Source organism: Enhydra lutris, unplaced genomic scaffold, assembly GCF_002288905.1.
Source record: "Enhydra lutris kenyoni isolate GAN:26980312 unplaced genomic scaffold, ASM228890v2 scaffoldscaffold12, whole genome shotgun sequence".
Classification (NCBI taxonomy): Eukaryota; Metazoa; Chordata; class Mammalia; order Carnivora; family Mustelidae; genus Enhydra; species Enhydra lutris.
The window spans coordinates 64,722,372-64,741,774 of NW_019154096.1; the positions used below are offsets into that span (position 1 = coordinate 64,722,372).

Sequence of the window (19,403 nt, forward strand, 5' to 3'; positions counted from 1 at the left end):
AAGTTGTTTGTCCACTTTTATTACTTCCCTCAGGCAGGACACTTAGTATTCTTTAAGAGTAATAGGAAAAAAACAAGCTAGCATCAAGTCTGGATAGAGGTTTCTCAGAGGCACTTTGTAACAATAAATGTACCTTATTTTCAGAGAAAAGTGCATGCAGTTAAGTCCTTAAAAGGAGTAGATATGAATTACAGTTTATGGAAGCTAAGCTGGAGATGATCAAGCAGAGGACTGGGGAAAAACAGACCAAACAGAGGTCAGCTGAGGCAAACCGTGAAGGGTGCCTAGGAAGGAAAGACTTTGCCAGGCCAATGAGGAAAGTAAAGGCACTGAGAGCTGGGCTCAGCATATTCAAGATCTCAGTGTCTCAAGTAGGAGCAGATAGAGGGATTCTGAGAGGCTAGAAAGGTAGGTGATGACCCGATGAAGACAATACCCTCATTGTATCTGACTGTTAAGTTGCAATCTGTGGCTTAGAAATATTTCTCTTAAAACATGCAAGTCCTTTTTTATTCCTGTTGTTTCAGAAGCTTTTTAAAGTAAAAAATGGTGTCGAACTCTGAGATGACTCTTTTGATGTCTCTTGAGTTAGCCTTTTGTCTGTGGTTGAATTGTGTGAAACTTGGGAGTTTGTACCTACCGAGATAGAGAATCTGTTCCTTTTGCTTTTAGGCCAGGCTCTGATATCACGGTTACCTCTGCTTTGGAATTATTCATGAGCCTTACTTGTTACATAAAAAGGGCCTGCGATGCTTCTACTTTTGTAATTAAAAATTGCTTTTTAAATGCACTTCTTCCCATAGGCTTCTGTGAATGTTAAATTGCCACATACTATGATGTCAAGAAATAATTTGGAGGCATCTATTTGTAAGATGACAGAGCCATTTAATTTTGAGAAAAATGAAAACAAGATTCCGCCACATGATTCTTTAAGAAGTCCTGGAGCACATGCTAACCACCCTAATTTCCGGTTGAAAAGCCCGGAGAATGGAAATAAAAAAAACAGTTTTTTGCTTTGTGAGCAAACCAAACCGTATTTGGCTAGTCAAGAAGACAATTCAGTATCTTCAAACCCTAACAGCATCAATGGAGAGGTGGTTGGATCCAAAGGAGACAGGAAGACGTTGTCAACAGGTAAGTGAAAACTACAGGCTTATTACTTCTTGGTTCTGATGGTTTCTTTGGCTTATCACAGTATGTGATCACACACCCATGTGCTATTAACAAAACAACTAAATAGCTACCTTACAGTATTTGCATTTAAAGATTTAGAAGGAAAAGCCAGGTGCCAAATAACTTCCTTTGACTAGATTCATCACAAAAAACATTTTGGGAGGAGAGCATGTCTACAGAGGAGCTTCCCCCCACAATGGGAGAACCGTCCAAGGACTATAGAAAGGACATACTCTGCCTTTTTAAAGATTGGCCATGTTTAAAAAATACTATGTAAATTGCATAATTTGCATTTGAGATAGACAATCTGTCACAAAGATACACATAAGACATTATATTGTTTCATCAGATTTTTAAAAAGTTGTTCCTTTAGTCCTAATTCCAAAAACCTGGTTTTGAAGTTGGGGGGGCACTGGGTGAACGTATTATCATATGTGATCTTTTAATGTTATGGTGATGTGGTTCTGGTGCGTGGCCCTTGGGCCTCTGGGGTTTCCCAAGAGGTCAAAACTATTTCCCCGATAATACTAAAATATCATTTGCCTTTTTTGTCGGGCTGACTTTACACCAATGATGCAGAAGCAAAGGTAAACTATTAATGCCATTATCGTTAATGCCTCATTAGCTCCTACCTACTTGGGCTAGTGGTAATTGGGTTTTTTTATTGCTATAAACTTGCGGTTAAAACAAAACCAGAAATGCCTTACTCAGGGCTGTCCTTGACAAATCTTGACACTTGTGTACGCATATTTTTAGTATTTTGTGTAACAAAATGGGAATTACCCCTAACTTGTGCTTCATAGGAAGTATGAAAAGCATGTATGTGACTGAGTTATAGGCTATATGGAAACTTTTTTCTTGGAACATCATTTTTTACTTGAAAAGAATGAAAAATTCTGGTTATTCAGATTTAGATATCTGGCATTCATTTTCTCAAAAATGAATAAAGTGAACCTATTACTTCAAGGAAAACACCTGACAGTATTTTGTTGCTAATGATAAAATTCAAGCTTTTGAGCAAAATGAGAATTTCAGGAAAAGCATTATCTGCCACTCTGCCATGACAGCTTCTCAATGCTTAGACTTTCCTGGGGAGATGCCTGTTGATACTAAATAACACACATGAATTTTAAAATATTTTGTAATGGAATCTGTCCACAATTGAAAGATCTGTATAACTCAAGAGTTTCTCATTCTTCTCCAAATGGCCAATGCCTCATGTTGCATAGTCACTCATGGGTAAAAATCCACTCAAAAGTACAGGATCAATCAGTGGATTCCAATGTCACATTATGAAAAAGTTTTAGATTCCTCATTGCAACTACCCCTCAAACTACCACTTGAGTTTTGGCATGATGTTAAAGGAAAACATCTATAATTACCTGAGAAGGCAGTTAAATACTCCTTTTTGCAATCATGTATCTGTGCGAGGCCAGATTTTCTTCATATGCTTCAACCAAAACAATACAGGGGATTGAATGCAAAAGCAGGTACGTGAATCCAACGATCATGATTTAAACCAAACATTACAAAAATGTAAAACAGTGCTACTCTTCTCACAATTTTTTTTTGCTTTTGAAAATGTAGTTGTTTTACGTACAAAAATCATGTCAACGTAGTGTATTTATTTTTAAATAAACTTTTAATTTTTAAAACTTTGAAATTTCTAATTTTAATTTCTTTTTAACAGTTTTTAGGGGGAGGGGGGACAGGGGGAGAGAGAGAATTTTAAACAGGCTCCATACCCAACACAGAGCCCTCACAGGGCTCAGTCTCAGGACCCTGAGATCATGATCCAAGTCAAAATCAAGACTTGGATGCTTAACCACTGAGCCACCAGGTATCCTTACCTTTTTTTTTTTTTTTTAAGTAAGCTTTATGCCCAGTGTGGGGCTTGAATTCATGATCCTTAGATCAAGAGTCACATGCTCTACTGAGTCAGTGAGGCACCCCTTAATTTCTAATATAGGTAAGTATTGAGACACATGGGCCATATAAACAAAATCTCTCTGAGGTTCACAATTTCTAAGTGTGTATATGAGTCTGAGGTTCAAAAAAGTCTGAGAATTGCTGCCTCAGTGAATGGAGAAAAATTCACAAGAAGAATAGTAATTGAATGTTCAAACAAATCCTTATTTTTTATTAGGAAAAGTAAGTTGTTTATTTGTAGTGTAGGCTTAAGGCTATTATAGTATATCTTTATTATTTGAATATCTAATTATGGTTTTCTACATTTTCAGGAATAAAGTAATATTTGGCTCTTTATGTTTTCTCTCTCCAGGAAACTCAGTGTCCCCTTTAAATGCCGGAAACAATTCACCACCCAAAGAAGTAAATAGTGTAAGGTTTTTTGTTTGTTTTCTATTTTGTGTTTTTGTTTGGGTGTAAAAGATTCTAAACATATTTTGTATTGTGTTAGTGAAGAATTACTCAATTTTCAGATGTTATTGAAGGTGAAGCTTCCTTTTCTTTATCCTAATATCTTAAAAAAAAAAAAATCAGTTCTGTTGACGTAATTACAGTATGCCATGCCACTGTTAGTGCAGCCCTGCAATGGCGTGCAGAGATACAGATACTGTGTAGCTCTTTGAGTTTCTCCCTGTGTGATGTGCTACAGAATTTAGTATAATATGGCAATAAGGATGTTGACAGTGATACTGTCAAGATACAGAACATTTGCATCTTTCCCTTACATGCTTTTTTATGGTCATACCATTTCTCTCTTGCCCCTACCACCTCCTTAATCCATGGAGGCTACAAATCTAATCCACATCGAGAGTTTTGTCATTTCAAGGATGTTATATAAATGGAATCCTACAGTATGTAACTTTTTGGGATTGGATAAATTCATTCAGTGTAATTCCGTGGAGATTCATCTAGGGTTTGTTGTATCAGTAGTTTTATTTTTTTTAAGATTTTATTTATTTATTTATCAATAATTTTGTCAAAATTTTGTCAAAAATTAGGCGTATTTATTCCATTGGTGGGGGGAAGAGGGTTGAGGGGGTCTAAGGAGAAGCTGTCTCCCTGCTGAGTAGGGAGCCTGACCTGGTCTTGATCTCAGGACCCAGAGATCATGACCTGATCTGAAGTCCAATGCTTAACCACCTGAGCCACACAGGTGCCCCTTTTTTGGTCCTATCAAAGAACCAGGTCTTTGTTTCATTGATTTTTTTTTTTCTCTAAGTTTTTGTGTTTTAATTTCATTGATTTCTCCTTTTATCTTTGTTTACTTGCTTCTGTTTGCTTTTGGCATTTTTTTTCTTACTTTTTTAGATTCTTAAGATGGGAATTTAGATTATTGATTTGAAATTTTCCCTCTTTTCTAGTGTGTGAACTTAGTGCTATGGATTTACCTCTTGGCAATGCTTTAACTGTGTCTTACAAATTTTGATTTGTTATGTTTTCATTTTCTTTTAGTTCAACTTTTTTTTTTCATTTCCTTTGAGACCTCCTCTTTGACTCATGAATTGTTTAGAAGTCTATTGTTTTCAAATGTTTGAAGATTATTAATTACTCTTGTTACTTATTTCTAGTTTGAATCCACTGTCGTTGAAAAACCTACTCTGTGTGATTTAAATTTGTTGAGCTTTTCTTTATGGCCCTGTGTGTGGACTTAGTATATGTTCTTTAGCACTTGAAAAGAATGTCCATCTTGTGGTTGGTAGAATGATCTATAAATGTCTAACAGAATCCCTTGGTTGATGGTGATCTCCAGTTCTTTTGTATTCTTGGTGATTTTCAATGTAGTTCTACTAATTGTTGAGATAGGGATATTAAGGTCTCTACAATTATATATTGTCTTTTTCTCTTTTCAGTTTCATTTTGCTTCAGTTTTTTTCTGTTAAGTCTATTGTGCTTATTGTATTTTTGTTTAATGTGTTCTTCCTTTCCTTTTGTTCCAGCATTCCTTTATTTCCTTTATGTTTAGAGAACGTCCTTTAGCCATTCTTTAGGTCTACTGGTGACAAATTCTTAGTTTTCTTTCATTTGAGAATGTCTTGATTTCTTCTTTACTCCTGCAGGATACTTTTCATGGAGAAGTTTCTCAGCTAACGGTTCTTTTCTTTCAGCACTTGAAAAATGTTGTATTACTTCCTTCTGCTCTCCAGGGTATATTTTGAGAAATCTATTTTCTTCTGAATTACTTTTTCCCCTGTAAGTAAGATGTCCTTTTCCTCTCTCTGCTTTTAACCTTTTTTGTCTTTAGCTTGAAGAAGTTTGACTACGTGAGTCTTGGTGTGGAGTTCTTTGATTTGGTCTGGGACTTGCTCAACATGAATTTGTAGATTTATATCTTTTGCCAAATTTTGTAAGTCTGGGGCCTTTTTTATTTAAGAATTTCTTTGGGGGTGCCTGGGTGCCTCAGTGGGTTAAAGCCTCTGCCTTTAGCTTAGGTTATGATCCCAGGGTCCTGGGATCCAGCCCCACATCGGGCTCTCTGCTCAACAGGGAGCCTGCTTCCCTTCCTCTCTCTCTGCCTGCCTCTCTGCCTACTTTTGATCTCTGTCTGTCAAATAAATAAATAAAATCTTAAAAAAAAAAAAAAAAAAAAAGAACTTCTTCACCCTGCCTTTTTTTCTCTCCTGGGACTCCAAAGACATGAATGTTAAATATTTTGTTATAGTCCCATAGGTCTCTGAGGCTCTGTTAATTTAGTTTTTTCTCCACTTTGTTTTTTCTCTCTTGTTAGGTGAGGCAATTTCTGTTGTTCAGTCTTCAAGTTTATTGAGCCTTTCCTCTGTTCTCTACATTTTGGCGTGGCATCCCTCACTGTGTTTCCTTGTTATTTTGCTTTCCAGTTGTGAAACTTCCATTTGGTTCTTCTTTATATCTTCTGTTTCTTTGCTGGGACTCTTTACATTTGTTTCAATTGTGCTCCTAATTGCTTACTGAACTATTGATGGCTCCTTTAAAATGTTTGTCAAATAAACTTCTCTGTTGTCTTGATGTTGGCATTTTTTTTTTTAATTCAGTTGTGATTTCCCTTTTTCTAAATAAGACAAGTGATTTTTTATTGAAACTAGCACATTTGGGGTATTATGTTAATGAAATTCTGTATCTTATTTAAACTTCCTTTTTAGCTAGCTTCCTCTGACCCTACATCAGAGGGTGGGTGCTGCTGGGTGGGAGTAGATGTCCAGGTTCTTCAGTCAGCCTGAGCTGGCACTGAAGGAGGTGCTCTCCTTTGCTTTTGGGTGAGGGTGGGAGTTCCAGCTTCCAGGTAGGCCTCATGTGATACCTCCTCCTTGCCAGAAGTGATGAGTGCCTCTTTACTGATATAGGAGTGGGATGGAGGGGGAGAGAGTAGGTAGGTCAGAGAGGAGAATTAGAGGGGAAGATTTGGGAGACACTCATTACTTTTGAACAGTGGTAAAAAGTCCTGATTGTCCACTGGGAGTCCTCTTCTACCTCCCCAGTAATGGTGGGTGGGGTAGGAGGAACACTCTTACCTGTTGGGTGAAAGTCCGGGTTCCCGGGGAGACTCCCAGGGACGAAGTGCCAGCACCCTACTCTAGAACAGGGCCACAGCTTTTACTGTGGTGTTTGTCTAGGGTAGAACAGTTACTGGTTTTCTGTATTGCTGGGATGCCCGCTTCTTGGTCTTTAGCTCAAGAGAGGATACTTTCTGTTGGGGCTTTTATTGTCTATACTGTTTGGCATTTTGGGTTGCTGGCTTCTCCAGCACTGTGTCTGAAATACATGAGGCCAAAAGAAAACTCAGGAACGCATTGTCTTGTTCTTCTCTGGGCCCCAAGTTTCCTAGCCTGTCTGCTGCCCTCTTGTCAAAGTCAGCTTATGTTTGTTTATAAGTCTGGGTTTTTAGTAGCATGTAATAGGAGGAATAGGGAAAGGTACATCTTTTTTACCTGTCCAGAAGAGGAAATCCCTAATACAGTATTTAAAAAAAAAAACTACTACCAAGTTTTAATATTGCTATTCTCTTTTCTTAATAGAAGCCTAGCAATAACGTGCCTCCTGCAAAGTCAAAAAAAATACACAAGTTGGTTGAGAATTCCTTGTCCATAAATAATTCAGCACTCTTCAACTCCTTAGGACCTTCTTTTCGGTCAACAACTTGCCATCGCTGTGGCTTGTTTGGTAAGCATATTTCCCTAACATGTCTGGATTATTTTTTTCACACATTTGAAAAATATTTTTACTACGGAAAGTTTAAAACATAGTAAGTATGAACAGAATATTGTACCTGCTCTATACCCATCTCTGCTTCAGCAGCCACCAGCGTCCTACAGTTGTTCATCCATACCTTTCCACTCTTGCTCCTTCCTTCCCCGGTTATTATTTCCCATAGTTTTGTTTACGATAAAATTTACGTGCATTGGCATGCACAAACTCACATGCTTCTCAAGACAGAATATTTCTATCTTCTTAGAAAGTTCCCTTCTAGCCCCTTCCAATCTCTATGGCCACGAGAGGCAACCACAGTGGTTTTTTTAATTGAACTGTAAATTAATTTTGCCAGTTTTAGAACTTCATAAAAATGGAATCTTGATTCTTTTGTGTGAAGCTTTTTTTTCATTTAGAATAATATTTTGAGTATTAATATGGTCTATGTACACTATTTTTTGTTGCCAAGTAGTATTTATATGATTCTATCACAGTGTATCTGGGTTTTTTGTTGAACAGTTTTGCTTGTGTTTAGCTTCTGGTTATTATGAATAGAGCTCTCTCCGCGTTTTTGCACAAGTCCTTATGTGGATATATGTTTCCATTTCTCTTGGGTACATACCTAGGAGTATAATTGCTGAGTCAAAGGGTAGGTATATATTTAAGTTTCGAGGAAACAGCCAAGCCATTTTCCTGAGTAGTTATCCTGTTCTGCCTTCCCAGTGATAGAGAGTTCCATGTGCTCCACATCTCTGTCATTCGGTGCTGCTGGTCTTTTCAACTTTAGCCCTCTCCTCGTGGGTGTATACTGGTATCGCAGTGTGCTTTTAACTTTTATTTCCCTCATGACCCGTGAGTGATCTTGAGCAGTATTTCACATGCTTACTGGCTACTTGGATATTTAGCTTTTTTTTTTTTTTTTTCTTTTGAGTAGAACCATTTGAGGCCAGTCTGGTTTTTTTGTTGTTGTTGTTTCTTTATGTGGGTTTTTTTTTTTTCTGCCTGTATATTCATAGGGTTTTTTAGTACTTTATTTAAAAAACTTCTGGGTTTTTCTGGATGTGATTCTCTTCATTGGTTTTTTTGTCTTGTATTTTTTTTAACAGCGCGAGGTAATAAGCCATGTCAGAGTTGGCTTGCACGAGTTTGTTTTCACTACCACACACTCTCTGTTTCCTTTGATTGTGCCTTTTATAATGTGTTCTGGGCTCTACTTTAGGAAAGTCAGTTATGTTTTCAGGCTGTCCCACCTTTCATTTTCATCTTTGCGTTCCTATTTGCAATCTGAGAGAGCTTTAAAAATTTAATCTTAACGCCTAATCAAAAAACATCATAATCCTCTTCAAGTAATCTTCCTGATGTGATTCATAGAATGGTGATTGATATGTCTGGTCTTTGAAAATGTCTTGCTCTCAGCAACAAATACTTGGAATAAAACACTGGTGATGTTACGGGCTGTGTTCTGTAGGATCGCTGAGGTGCTCACAGTGCAAGCAGACCTACTACTGCTCCATAGCGTGCCAGAGAAGGGACTGGTCCGCACACAGCATCGTGTGCAAGCCTGTTCAACAAAAGTAAGCATGATTTCTTTTATTCATTAGGGAATACTTAAATGGGCTTTATTTTTGATAGTATAAGAATCAAATGAGGTTAGCAGGCCATAACTATGCAGAAGTTGTTACTTTTATTTACTGAGGTGTAACATAAAGGATGCAAATTTGAAATGAAGAGCTTACAAATTCAGGACTGAGTTTCCATGAATATGATTCTATTAGTACATATTCAGAGTCAGAACTTTAAGTTTTTAGTGTTTGTAATAAGTAGACCTTTAGAATTCCTTTCAAACACGTGTTCTTTCCTGAATTATGATAAGGTAGAACTCTCACAGTGTCTCATGAATTGCGACTTTAAAATACGAAAATCTTAGTGGCATGGCATTTACCAGTTTACAAAGCAGTTTCACATCTATAACTTCATTCGGTCCTCAAAACTATTGAGGTTATGTAGGGATTACATCTTGTAGATAAGAAAGCTGGGGCTTGGAGATTGTGGCTGCAGAGGTCCCTTTAATCAAGCGGCTTTGGAAGAGGCGAGCTCGCACACAGGGTAGACCGTTTCATAGCCAGCCCTGGACTATTTTGCTTTGTTACTACTGTGATACTCTCTGAAGGAAGCTGTTTTTCTCCTTCTGGATTTTGATGATTGAGAATTTAACATCACTGTGGCCCCTACTCTTGATTGGCTCTGTACTCTAAGTATTCTAATCAGCTGCTTTATTTCAGTTTCCACAAACATGAAGATAGTAAGTCACCTTTTGAAACAAAGAACATGGAAGTGAAAAATGAGGTACGATGTACTTTTTATCTTTAGAGTAAATTTTGAATGATTTCCTTTTGAATTAAGAGGACTTAAGCTAAATAAAATACTTACCACTTCTGCATTTCACCGGTGTTTATCCAAGTGATCTCCACACCCATCATGGGGCTCGAACTCTCCAGATCCCAGATGGAGTTGCAGGCCCGTCTGACTGAGTCAGCCAGGCGCCTCTGCATCAGTGTTTATTAAAACCATTGTTTCCTGTGGAGTAACCTGTACACCTTAATGATCGATTGGGTGACTGTTGGGGATTTTTGAGCATTATGTGTGCCCAGCACTCTGCCCAGAAGGACTTGTGATGCCTGTGTCTCAGTGTAAAATTGTTTGGATTTCTGAGAGACAGCCCCTCTCTCTAGTCCCTGCATGCACACATTCTCTGGCTTTGTGTCCTGCCCTCGTATCAAAGGGGCATTTTTTTTCTGTAAGTCCTCTCTTCCATGTAGGTAACTGTGGGCTAAGTCATTCATAACCTGAAAAATATCAGTAGTGCTCAGCTCATCTATAATTTTTAGGCTTCTCTAGCTGGTCCTAGCTTCTACTTAAAAAAAAAATCTGACTTCCTCAAATATTCATACTTATAAAATGTTAACAAGTACAAACTTAAAACACTAACCCCCCCCCCTTTTTATTTTATAAACTCAACATTATCATCACCATTATGGCCTGATACTTCAGTGATCCCACTGCTGTGTAAACTGCCTAGGGACAGTGGGTTTTATTGGCTCTTGGAGGTACACACTATATCTCTCTGTTATTCAAGCCTCAGGGACTATTTTGGCCTCAATTCCAGCAAATGGTGGCCACAGTATTGCTGAAACATGTGCTTGTATAAGTAACTCACTCATGTGTTTTGTTTTTTTAAAACCCAGGGTGACTATCCTCTTGGAGTTACTAAAGAAATAGCCATTGGTGCTGATAAAATAATGTTTTCTGATTTGAGAAGTCTACAACTCAGGAAAACCATGGAAATAAAGGTATTTGTTATTTAATTTCTATAGACAGAGATCCAAAGAACTATAGATTTTTATTCCTTGTTTCCTGTTTTTAGTTTGAGCTTCTAAGTGAGCTACAAAATGTAACTGATGAAACTGATTGCGAAAACTGTCTTAAAATACCCTTTTAAAAATCTCGTTAGAAAGCTTTTAGAAATTCCCATGTGCTTGTGTTCTCAGTGAATTATTGCACCTTTTCTGTCTTTTGAAAGGGTACAGTTACTGAATTCAAACACCCAAGTGACTTTTATGTGCAGTTATATTCTTCAGAAGTATTAGAATACATGAACCAGCTCTCTGCGAGTCTAAAGGAAACCTATGCACATACAACTGAGGAGGATTACATTCCTGTTAAGGGGGAAGTTTGTGTTGCCAAGTACACTGTTGATCAGGTAACTGCTGATGAAGTGAATTATTTAATATGATGTTTTAATTTACTTTTGTCATATAAGCTGGACACTGGAGCTTTTAATAATGCATTTGCTGGCTTAACCAGAGTCTGTGGTCACATTCCTGTCTCTCTTCCTCATTTGGTATTATGGATTTGTTGGGTGAGCCCTCCAGCTCTGTTGATAGGAGCCTCCTCTGCCAAGTGCACACGGACAGCCAGCCCTGCAGCCTGTGCACTTCTGTACTGAGGCATTAGTGTGTCATTGTGTCTCCTGGGCTAGAGTAACCTGGAAGTGGTTGTGTGTACATTAGTCTCCTAAGAAGACAAATTCAGGGATTTCTTAGCCAGATTGTTAGATTAACCTGTTAAATGAGTCCCTCAGAACAGAGCTGTAGTTTCTCCTTTGGCTGTTCTATAGATGGGCTGAGAGTTTTGAAGCCTGAAATACTGTTTTGAAGCAGAGTACCATTATATTTCACTTTCAGACCTGGAACAGAGTAATGATACAAGATGTTGATATGCTGCAGAAGAAGGCACACGTCTTATATATTGATTATGGAAATGAAGAAATAATTCCAATAAACAGAATTCACCAACTAAATAGAAACATTGACTTATTTCCTCCATGTGTGAGTCTTTTTTACTTTCTAAATTCCTAATAGTGCCCCCAAAGAGCTGTCTTTAATATTTTAATGGGCACAATATTTGCTTGCTCTGTTCTGTGATGGTTATTATAAAAAAGTACCTATTGGTATATTTTTCATTTTTTACTAAATGTAGATAAATGTCATTGGCTTTCTTGGATCCATTTAAGAAGCCTTAGGTAATACTTCCTTACATGAGAAACTTAGCATTTTTTAGGGACATCTTATCCATCTGTTCTTTTAAAACAATCATTTCTATGTTTATTACATTGTCTGGAAGCAACCTGAATTTATATGTATTTGAGGGATAATTAGTTATCCTTTCATGAATTTCTCAAGCTTCAGGTCCCAAAAGGAAAAGCACATGGATAGAGTAGCACAAGAGACAAATTACATACAAAAATTACATACAAAATTACGTAATTACATACATAATATACATATGTAAAAAAATACATAATTACATATGTAACTACTTACAAAAACATAAAATTGTTTATTCTTGGAAGATTTTTGATAAATTTTCAGTGATAAATGTATTACCTTTAAAAAATCTTCATGTTATTAATTAGAAAAAATCATTTTCAAATACTAATTTTTTAGTAACTCATGTAAAATCTTTCAGGCCATAAAGTGCTTTGTGGCCAGTGTTATCCCAGCAGAGGGGAACTGGAGCAGTGAATGTGTCAAAACGATTAAGTCACTGTTAATGGAGCAGTACTGCTCTGTAAAGATTGTTGACATCTCCAAAGAAGAAGTGGTTACCTTTGCTGTGGATGTGAGGCTGCCCAGCTCAGGTAAGATCTAACTCTGTTCTGTAGATGCAGCAATTAACATGGTGTTTAGTCTTCAGCTGTTATGCAGAGAAGAAATAGAAACATGAAATGAGGCCAAGTAAGCTTCTCGCAAGTCCTTCAGGGTGTGACCTTGCTCTTGCCGGTGGCAGTCAGTCAGAGACCCGGCATCGGCATCGGTGGTGGAGCTGGGGGTCTTCAAAGGATAGATGCTGACTTAGTGTGGGGATGACTGTGTTAGCCTTTTGATACGGCCGTTACGATCACCATTCCTGATTTCTACTCACTTATGGAGAAAAATTCAAGAGTTTCCTTATGAATTGGTCCATACTTTCACCACGAGTGCTTTTTCCTTGAAGAATCTTCACAGAAGTGTGTTTGTTTAGTAATGAGAGTGTAAGTGCCTAGTATTTAAGTGTGGAGATGGAAACCCCTTGGAATCCCTTCTGTGTGTTCAAAAAGTGACTTCTGACCGTGTGCTTATAATTATGTCTCACTTTCCAAGGTATCATTCTTTTACTTTAGGAGACATGCTGTTGGTTGATGACATGGTAGAAAGTTCATTTAAATCTTTAGTGAAATTAAGTATTTTCTTTGCTGTGTATTGTTTCGTATTTTGACTCAGTCTTCTGGATGGTATTTCTTTTTTTTTTTATTTAATTTTTTTTCAGTGTTCCAAAATCATTGTTTATGCACCACACCCAGAGCTCCATGCAATACGTGCCCTCCGCAATACCCACCACCGGGTTCACACCCCCCACCCTCTCCCCTCCAAAATCCCTCAGGTGGTATTTCAAGGAACTTGAAGTTTATGACATGCTGGCTACCCCTTGTTTCAGCCATACTTTGAGAAAAAGTAGTCTTAGTTGAACACTAAACTTCTTTTTTTCTTATAAATGGTGTCCATACTAAGCCTGCCAGTGAGGTAGCAACTAAATCTTTCATGTTATCCAGAATTTTGAGGTGAAATATTTTTATAAAATTTTCTGCCACATGACAATGGGAATTTTGCCTCAATTTTTAAGGCTGAGCATTAGTTAACAGTATTTTGCACACAGAAACTGAACTGGTAACATAATAGGCGAGTGTATTAATAGATATGATCTCTAGGTCACATGATTGTGATTCATTTGTTTCATGTTTATGCTTTTCCTCTTGGTATAATATCTCAATAGGGATGTATTTTCTTAACCATTTTTAGGAAAACTCTTAGATGATGTGCTCATAGAAATGGGATATGGCTTGAAACCCAAAGGACAAAATTCTAAGAAGCAAAGTGCAGAAGCAAGTGAGTATACAGATTCGTATAGAATAGTACAGTGACTCCAGGTACTAAAGAATATCTTCTCTCCTAAACAAAAAAAAAAAAGGGCAGAGCTGTCACACTGACAGATTTAATGGAAATAACCATTTGAACTTTATGTAAGAAAGATAACTTTTTCATTTAGTAGTACATTATGTCTAATCTTAGTCTTCCCTGCCTGTTTTCCTTCCATATCTGTCTTCCATATTAATCCTTGACATGATGATTATCAGAAATCTCCGAAGTACTAAATATCATGACAGTTTGAGTTGAAGGGTTTTTAGCTAACATTTCCTTAGTTTAATTTTCCCTCCTTACTTAGGTGTTCCAACAATAACAAATAGGGGTAATTCTGTTCTGGTAAGATGGTGTTTCTTCATAAATTTTTTTTTACTTCTCGTTTAATTATGTGTGTGGCTTTTCCGTTTAGTATAACAAGAGTTATACTAAACAAGAACTAAGACGTTTTGCTACCATCATTTTCTCATTTCCTAGTTATATGTGGTACTTATTGCCCTGTTTTCCTCCTTACTTTGTTCCTTTACCAATTACTTTGGATGCAGACATACCTCATCGTTTCTTGCTCATTCATCCAGAGGTGATGGCCAGGTTAATGGTTCTGTGATTAGATGTATCCCTTCATATAAACCAGGTTGACACATTTTTAAGTCTACCTTATCCTTACCTCCTGTCCTTTGCCTTGTCTCATTGGTTGCCAGGTCTTTATTGGTTCTTCTTCCTGAATATCCTTTGTATATGATTTTTTTTCTTTTTTAAAATCCTTTTTTTCCTTATTATTTTTCTAGTTCAGGAATCCTTACCAGTTGTGGATAATTGCAACAACCTTCTCTGACTTTACCATTTCTGCTGTCTGAATTTTTTTTTAAGATTTTTTGTTTTATTTATTTGACACAGAGAGAGATGACAGTAGGAAGAGAAGCAGGCAGAGAGGGAGGGGAAGCAGGCTCCCTGCTAAGCAGAGAGCCTGATGCGGGGTTCGATCCCAGGACCCTGAGATCATGACATGAGCTGAAGGCAGAGGCTTAACCCATTGAGCCACCCAGGCGCCCCTCTGCTGTCTGAATTCTTTATAATACTGTACATGATATCCCCAGAACACAAATCTTAGTATGACAGCTCTGCTGGAAAGTTTGTAGTAATTCTTTGCCATCTAGAGGAGAAAACCGAACACTTACTGGTCTAGTAGTAGTCATGGTTGAAACCATAAATGCTGGTGGTATGTTAGGGAGAGTGTGGGATCAGGGAAAAGAAAGGGGTGGGGGATAAACCTAGGGCCTATAGCATCAAGTGAGAAGTCATAATGGGGGAGGTGGGTAGAGAGTGGGGACAAAAGTTGCCAGAGCAACAGAAGGGTGAATGCTTCTAGAAGGAAGTCATCGGTAGTAAAAGCAAGGCTTGCAGAGCTGTCTTGTAGAAGGAACAGAAATCTCCTGGGCAGTATTTGCTTCACTGAGGGACTATGGAGGTGCCTTAGTGGAGGGTATTCTGTGGTCAGGACGGACATGTAGAGAAGAGATGATAAAACGGCATAAGAGCGAGTGCATGGAGAGTGCAGTGGGAGCACCTAACCTGGGTTAGGGGGAAGTCTTTTCAAGGTTACACTGACACCACACTGAGCAAGAAATAACCGCGTTGCTGGGAGATTGGGAGTGTGTTCTGGGAGGAAGAATAGCGTGTGTTAAGGCCTAGAGGTGTTGAAGAAGCGTGACTGGGTTTGAAATGCTACAAAAATCAGCTGAATGATAACCAGATGCCTTGGTTTTTCTTTCTTTCTTTTTTTTTTTTTTTTTTTTTGTTAAGATGATCTTGAAGATGTTGGAAAAATGATAGCTGAAAACAGAGTTGTTGTGGATAGAAGTGATCTAATCCCCAAAGTGTTAACTTTGAATGTAGGCGATAAGTTTTGTGGTGTGGTTGCCCACATTCAGACTCCAGAAGACTTCTTTTGTCAACAGCTGCAAAGCGGACGTAAGTAAATTTTCTTTGATTTGTGCTGGTTGTATAATCTTTGTACTTCAAGAGACTCAACATGTGAAAAAGAAGATAATGCGTAGATTTGTATTTACTGTGTTTAAGATGTGATCTATATCGACAGATAAGCTCGCTGAACTTCAGGCATCCCTTAGCGAATACTGTGGTCAAGTGTCTCCACGCTCAGATTTTTATCCAACCATTGGTGATATCTGTTGTGCCCAATTCTCAGGTGAGGGAAGAGTCTTAATGAATTTTTTTTTTTTTTTTTTTTTTACTTATAATCAAGTAAAAATAAATGAAACAATCTTCGGTCTGCACTGGATGGCTGCATTTGAAGTTTGAGTATTAGAGTGCACCAGTCCTTTAACTATGCACAGTTAAACTGAACCCAAGTGTGCAAGGGAAGAAGGCCTGTGAGTGCTGGGGGAGTTGGCAAAGGAAATTCCTATTATTTTAACAGCCCTTTAGTTTTGGGGAACGGTGCAGGTAATTTTGTTTACATCAGGATGTGAACATGGAATCTTCCAGGATCATGTCTTCACCAGTTTTCTTGGGAAGAGCGGGAGGGCCTGGAAGCACGGAGCCATCACAGCACAGCTGTGATAACTGGCTTCCGTTCTATCCTGCTGAAGGGAAGCAAGTCCAGTTGCCTCACAGAAGGGTAAGATGCAAGTGGGCCTCCAGGAAATGGATTGCTTGGTCGGTAGAGTCTGGTTGACTCCTACTGCCAGTATTCTAAAATTAGCCCTTCTTGATGCTTAGCAAATTGTCCCTGTACTGATCAAGGCATCATTGTGGATTCATTCCCAAGACCCAGACACGTTCTCGGTCCTAATGTGTTAACTGTCTATGAGGGAGACAAAGCATGTTGTAAGCCATGACCTCCCAGGACATGAGCAGTCTAGTAAGGTATGCATAAAAGGGAGTTTTTAGGAATTGAGGGCTTCTGAGAAACAGAGGTTGTCATGTTGACTAGGCATACATTGTTCAATAAAGCCTGATACTCTATTAAAGTAAAACCTATGAATGACCATCTCTAAATTTGGGAGGGAAGGTTTTTGTTTATATCTGTACGAGAAAATCATTTGAGACGGAGTCTCTCCTTCTTTCAGAGGATGATCAGTGGTACCGTGCCTCCATTTTAGCTTATGCTTCTGAACAGTCTGTACTGGTTGGATATGTAGATTACGGAAACTTTGAAATCCTTAGTTTGACGAGACTCTGTCCCATAACTCCGAAGTTGCTGGAATTGCCGATGCAGGCTATAAAATGTGTGCTAGCAGGTAGGACATTTTTGAGGTCCTCATATTCTTAAAGTACTAAAATCTAAACTAAGAGCATTAGAACTTAAACTATCCAGAAGATAAAAGAATGTGTTTAGATATAACTTCTCTTAGTGCAAAAATAGTCCTCAATAGAACATTTCAAATACACAGGACTATTTTGCTATCTCTAATAAAATAAAATTTAATTTAATGTGCCTGTGGTTAAGAAATTGAGTATTCTTTTTTTGCTATTTGTAGTCTGCATTACTGATAAATAACATAGAAGCTGATTCATTACACAAAGTAGAGCAAAACCCATTTGTAAAAACAGTATGTTCGAACATATGCTTATATAAAATCCATCCCACCGGGAGTCGGGGCTTCTTTCCATGTTAATAAAGTGGCCTCTATTACCTTCATTCAGATATCCCATAATTGAACTAGTATCTGATTATCAGAAGGATTATTTCCAAGTTTTTGCTAGTAGAAGAGTTCTTTTTTTTTTTTTTTTAAGATTTTTATTACAGAGCATGAGTGGGGGTGGGCAGAGGAAGAAGCAGACTGCCCATTGATCAGGGAGCCCAATGTGAGGCCTATCCCAGGACCTGAACCAAAGGCAGACACTTATCCCACTGAGCCACCCAGGTACCCCATAGCAGTGTTCTTCTAACTGTATTTCGCAACCTATCCATGATCATTTCCTGAGGATGATAGGCTGTGAGATATAGCTGTACTACAGAATTCCTCAGGTGAAATGGAGGTGTCTGTGGGCATGTTTCTTTTCCTGTTTGTGGTATATGTTATGATTGCTCCCCAGAAAGGATAGAACTAGTTTACACACCTACCGGAAAGACAGCAGGGGAGCCCATTCCTTCACACGGTGCACCAAATAGAGATACCTCTCTATTATTTCATGTTGGCCAGTTTTGATAAGTTAAAACTAAATCATTTTAATTTTAAGTAATTTTAAGTAAATTTTAAGTAAATTTAAGTAATTTTAATTACTTTATTACCATGAGGCTGAACTTTTTTTCCCATACATTACTTGCTCTTATGAGAAGGCTAGGCATAACATTGGGTTGTTGATTTGCAAGTGCCTTTGCAGTTTAAGTACTGCTGGTGGTTTTTTTATGTCATTGTAAGGGAGCAGTATTTCTTCCTGGATTGTTGGATACTTTTGTTTATGGCTTTCTTAACTTGTTGAGATATAATTTACATACCACTAAATTCTCAGTCTTAGGTATACAATTTCGTGATTTTTAGTAATTTACTGAGTTATATAGACAGCACCCTGATGAGGTTTCTTGTGCGTGTCAGTGGTTAATCCCAGCTCCCCTGGAATCACTAATCTGTCTTCGAGATATGCTTTTCTGGACATTTCATATCAATGGAATTATGGTTTGTTTACATAGAGGTAGAGCAGTTTTCTATAGGCTTTTTTTTTTCTTTATAATTTTGCCTTTGTTTTAATATTAGAAAATCCTTCTGCTCAGGCGGGACGTTTTGGCTCTCGTGTTTGTCACGTTCCTTAAATTTAACTTTGAGGAAATTAAAAGCTAAACTTTATAAATGCTTGTTATAAGAAGTATTTTAATATTCTTTTAAACATTTTTTGATAGGAGTAAAGCCATCATTAGGAATTTGGACTCCAGAAGCTATTTCTTTGATGAAGAAGATTGTGCAGAACAAAATGATCACGGTGAAAGTGGCCGACAAGCTGGAGAACAGCTCCCTGGTGGAGCTCGTGGACGAATCCGTGACGCCTCACGTCAGCATTGCGCAGGCGCTCAGGGACGCCGGCTTTGCCGTCCGGGAGGCGGGGGTGCTGGCGGAGAAACCCAGTGTCGCGAAGGAAGCCAGCGGTGAGTAAGATGTCTGCTCAATCATGTCCATGCTGGAATCCCGATGGCTTGTGGAGGGGGGGGGGTTCCCATGCTTTCAAAAAGAATGATGTTGAGTGTCTTCTTTCTTTTCAAATCAAGCATTCATTTAGATACAGTATGAGTGTGTAGGAAAACTGAAAAAAAAAAAAAGAAACAAAACCTGGGGGTCACTGGCAGATGTCACTAAAAGTCCCTGGAAATTCACTTCCTCAAAATAGATCCCTCACCAGCCGTACCTCCCATCCACACTTTGACCATTTGTTTTGAAAAAGTTAATTTTTTTTTTTTTCGCAGTTGCCTTGGGTATAGAAGCAAAACTAAATTCATTGGAGTGGACATGGGTTGAAATGGCTGTTGACCAAACAGTAGATGTTGTGGTCTGTATGATGTACAGTCCTGGAGAATTTTACTGCCATGTGCTTCAAGAGGATGGTAAGTGGACTCTTCTCATCTATTTC

The 19,403-nt window shown here is 38.1% G+C and overlaps 1 protein-coding gene across 1 annotated transcript in view; it reads left to right on the plus strand.

The window, feature by feature from the left end:
- Positions 1-815: 815 nt before the first annotated feature.
- Positions 816-19,403, plus strand: part of LOC111145353 (tudor domain containing 1) — a 32,391-nt gene continuing 13,803 nt past the window's right edge. The window contains exons 1-15 of the mRNA XM_022500208.1: positions 816-1,134; positions 3,455-3,513; positions 7,131-7,275; positions 8,771-8,876; positions 9,585-9,648; positions 10,548-10,652; positions 10,883-11,062; positions 11,547-11,690; positions 12,331-12,502; positions 13,701-13,787; positions 15,624-15,791; positions 15,919-16,026; positions 16,910-17,080; positions 18,682-18,924; positions 19,240-19,377. Of these exons, the coding sequence (XP_022355916.1) occupies positions 834-1,134; positions 3,455-3,513; positions 7,131-7,275; positions 8,771-8,876; positions 9,585-9,648; positions 10,548-10,652; positions 10,883-11,062; positions 11,547-11,690; positions 12,331-12,502; positions 13,701-13,787; positions 15,624-15,791; positions 15,919-16,026; positions 16,910-17,080; positions 18,682-18,924; positions 19,240-19,377 (2,191 nt within the window). The 5' untranslated portion in view covers positions 816-833. The remainder of the gene's footprint in view (positions 1,135-3,454; positions 3,514-7,130; positions 7,276-8,770; positions 8,877-9,584; positions 9,649-10,547; positions 10,653-10,882; positions 11,063-11,546; positions 11,691-12,330; positions 12,503-13,700; positions 13,788-15,623; positions 15,792-15,918; positions 16,027-16,909; positions 17,081-18,681; positions 18,925-19,239; positions 19,378-19,403) is intronic.